The 2,760-nt window shown below is 37.1% G+C and overlaps 1 protein-coding gene across 1 annotated transcript in view; it reads right to left on the bottom strand.

The window, feature by feature from the left end:
- LOC114077995 (signal transducer and activator of transcription A-like) overlaps positions 1-1,578 on the bottom strand; it is a 9,879-nt gene extending 8,301 nt beyond the window's left edge. Inside the window, exon 1 of the mRNA XM_027918493.1 lies at positions 1,360-1,578. Within this exon, the coding sequence (XP_027774294.1) occupies positions 1,360-1,578 (219 nt within the window). The remainder of the gene's footprint in view (positions 1-1,359) is intronic.
- Positions 1,579-2,760: the final 1,182 nt, after the last annotated feature.

The following is a 2,760-nucleotide window of genomic DNA, read 5'->3' as shown; positions in this document are numbered from 1 at the left end:
ATAGATGTTCTTGTGGTGATGACTTCCAGATTTTGGGGAAATAATAGATGTTGATATTAAATTGAAATGTTAAGGTTTAGATTGATTGGTTCACTCACATAGGAGGGTAAATGTGGGTGCCAGTCGCGGCTCGGTTTTGGGTCGTGACAGATACCTGATCCTTGGAGGCAAGGAGTATTATCTGCATTTTGCTGTATTATAGGTGTTGTTGTGTGTGTTCTCCTTAGATAATGTCACGGTCCTTCTTGTAGTATGTTCTTTATCTGCTTCCCTGTTTTCCTGCATGCTTAAGTTAGTGAAAGAATTGATTTTAAGAGTAGTAGGATTAGCTATTTGTGTAGTTGAAGTAGGAAGATGTTCACTGGTAGGTCTGTTTTGTGTCTGGGTTGGTATCCAGACTGTCTTTTGAGCTCTTTCCTCTTGTGACTTGGTACTTTTCTTTCTTTGTTTATGATATTCCTCAACTCTTTGTTGTTCTGCTTGTTTCTGTTTTCCTTATGCATTGTTATGTTGTTGTTGTCTATCATCATTTTCTTTGTTCTGTGTCTGCTGATTCTCTTTCCCTTTCTGATTTTATGATTCCCTGTTTTTATCTTTTTTCTCATTTTCTTTTTCTTTGCTTTGTCTGTCTTCATTCCTTCTTTTGGATTTTTACTCATCAATATCATGGCCTTGGTATTTGGAGTATTCACATTAAGGTAGAATGATTTCATATTTCACTGGTTGCCACTTTCCTATTGTATCATCTTCCTTATTTAAACCAATCCATACATGTATTGGACTAGGTTTAGTCAAATAAATTTCATTTTTACCTTACCCAACCCTAGTCTATATCTTGTAATTGAGGCAGTATCTAAATATTAAACATTTCCTACTAACTCCAATAAATGAATCAGAAAAGGTTTTTTTGAAACAATGCCAAGGTAATCCATGTAATAGAATCCAGACAGGGACAATACGAGTTTTTTCTTCTGGACCGAAGAAAGGTGTCAAGGCTTGTATTCTCATCAATTTGCCCACTATAGTTATTCTTTGCTGAGTCCAAACAGTGTTATAATCCAACTCATTTTGCAAATCAATAAAAACATGTCTAGAGTTGTAATGAGCTATGTTGACCCCCACTTAGTTGAGTTTGTTGAATGAAAGTCTTCTTGATAAGCTCCACCTTGGTCATGGTGGTACTAAATTTCCCTACCATAGTAAACTTACAGTCCACAGTTAATGTATGCATGTAGTCCTCCATGTCAAATATTACAGCAAGCTGTCCCTATTTAGTAGTTTGTATAGGTTTTTTTTTTGCACAATAGTGGGTTTTTGGGCTGCATGTATATGCCTTAACCTTGCTGCCAAGGTCTGGACCACAGTGTATGGAGTAGGTTCAGGTAGTTTTTCCATAATGTTGTTCATAGCTCCTTTAGCATTGTTAGGTACAATCACTTTTTTATTAGGAGTAGGCTGGCGGTTATTTCGAGCTGAAGGAGCTTGCTTATCATAATTCATAGAGATTTTTGGGAAATCCCTATCGTATTTGTTCTGATCACTACTTCCCCCCATAATATTATGCTGAGTTTGATCCATCTTATCCTCCCCCTTTCTCTAATTTTGGTCATTTTGTATCATCTCATTGTTGGTTAAACCTCTCAGTACTAGTTCAATAGATTCATTAGCTAACTTTCCCATGGAATTATCATGCACATGGAAAACCTTGTCAATATTAATAACTTGATTATGCATATCGTTGGGTGAGGTATACTTACTTTGGTGGTGTTCCTTGCCAGTTTGTTCGTTAAATTGTTGTTGTTCTCCCCGACTATTATCACCATTAGGTCCTTCAGTATATTTATTCATCTTACCTGCTTGTAATTATTCCTCCTTGTTTGTTGTAGTACCTATCTACATTGCTCCAATTGAAAATTCTGCAGTGTTCTTCTCACAGTGTTGCCTTCTAGACATCATTTGGATATAGTTTGCATTGTGATTGTAATTTTGAGCTAAATGATTAGATATGTTCATAATATGAACATCCTCTGCACCTGCCCTTAGTTGCTCATCCTCCACGCTCACATTTTTTTTACGACCGCTATTTTGACTACCAGATTTCAGGTCAACGGTGGTTTGGGCCTTCTTTGTAGTTTAAATTTCGGTGAGGTGAACATCATCCCCATTAGAATAAACCACAATAAGTATTTCACCTCAAAACACCTGGGAAGTTGCTCGATTTTGAGATAAAAAAATTTGGGACGGAGTTGCAACTTCGCCAGTATTAGCCCTTTCTGATCTCTCCATTGGAGCAGAAGAAGTCCTTGTTTTTATTATGTTGTAGCTCTTGCCTCGTATAATCGTTCTTAGTGTAATTGTAGGCTTGATTCAACCTAATATCCTCTGATGAAATATTTTCTCGGTCCCCTGCCATTTCACTCCTTGAACTCGCGCTCATTGCATTATCCAGTTGCGAGTTCCCAGATTTGTGAGGTTAATTAGCGGGAGGATATTTGTTCATTTTGATAGTATGATTCAAGCGCTCCTGTTGGATCTAGTCCGACGGTCGAAGGGATGCCACCGACTCCTCACACGCCATCTCCCCCTGCTGAACTACCCGTTTGGAGTTAGCCGTTAGAATTGAGAGAGAGAGAGCATGCATTTTAGTGAGAGAATTTTTGGGAGTGAAAATTTTAGAAATTTGAAAGCGATAGGATTTTAGTTCTGGGTTTCAGGTATATATATATATATATATATATATATATATATATATATATATAT

Source organism: Solanum pennellii, chromosome 7 (genome assembly GCF_001406875.1).
Source record: "Solanum pennellii chromosome 7, SPENNV200".
Taxonomy (NCBI): domain Eukaryota; kingdom Viridiplantae; phylum Streptophyta; class Magnoliopsida; order Solanales; family Solanaceae; genus Solanum; species Solanum pennellii.
Note: the sequence above shows the minus strand (reverse complement) of the source record. Positions and strands in the feature narration are given on the sequence as shown.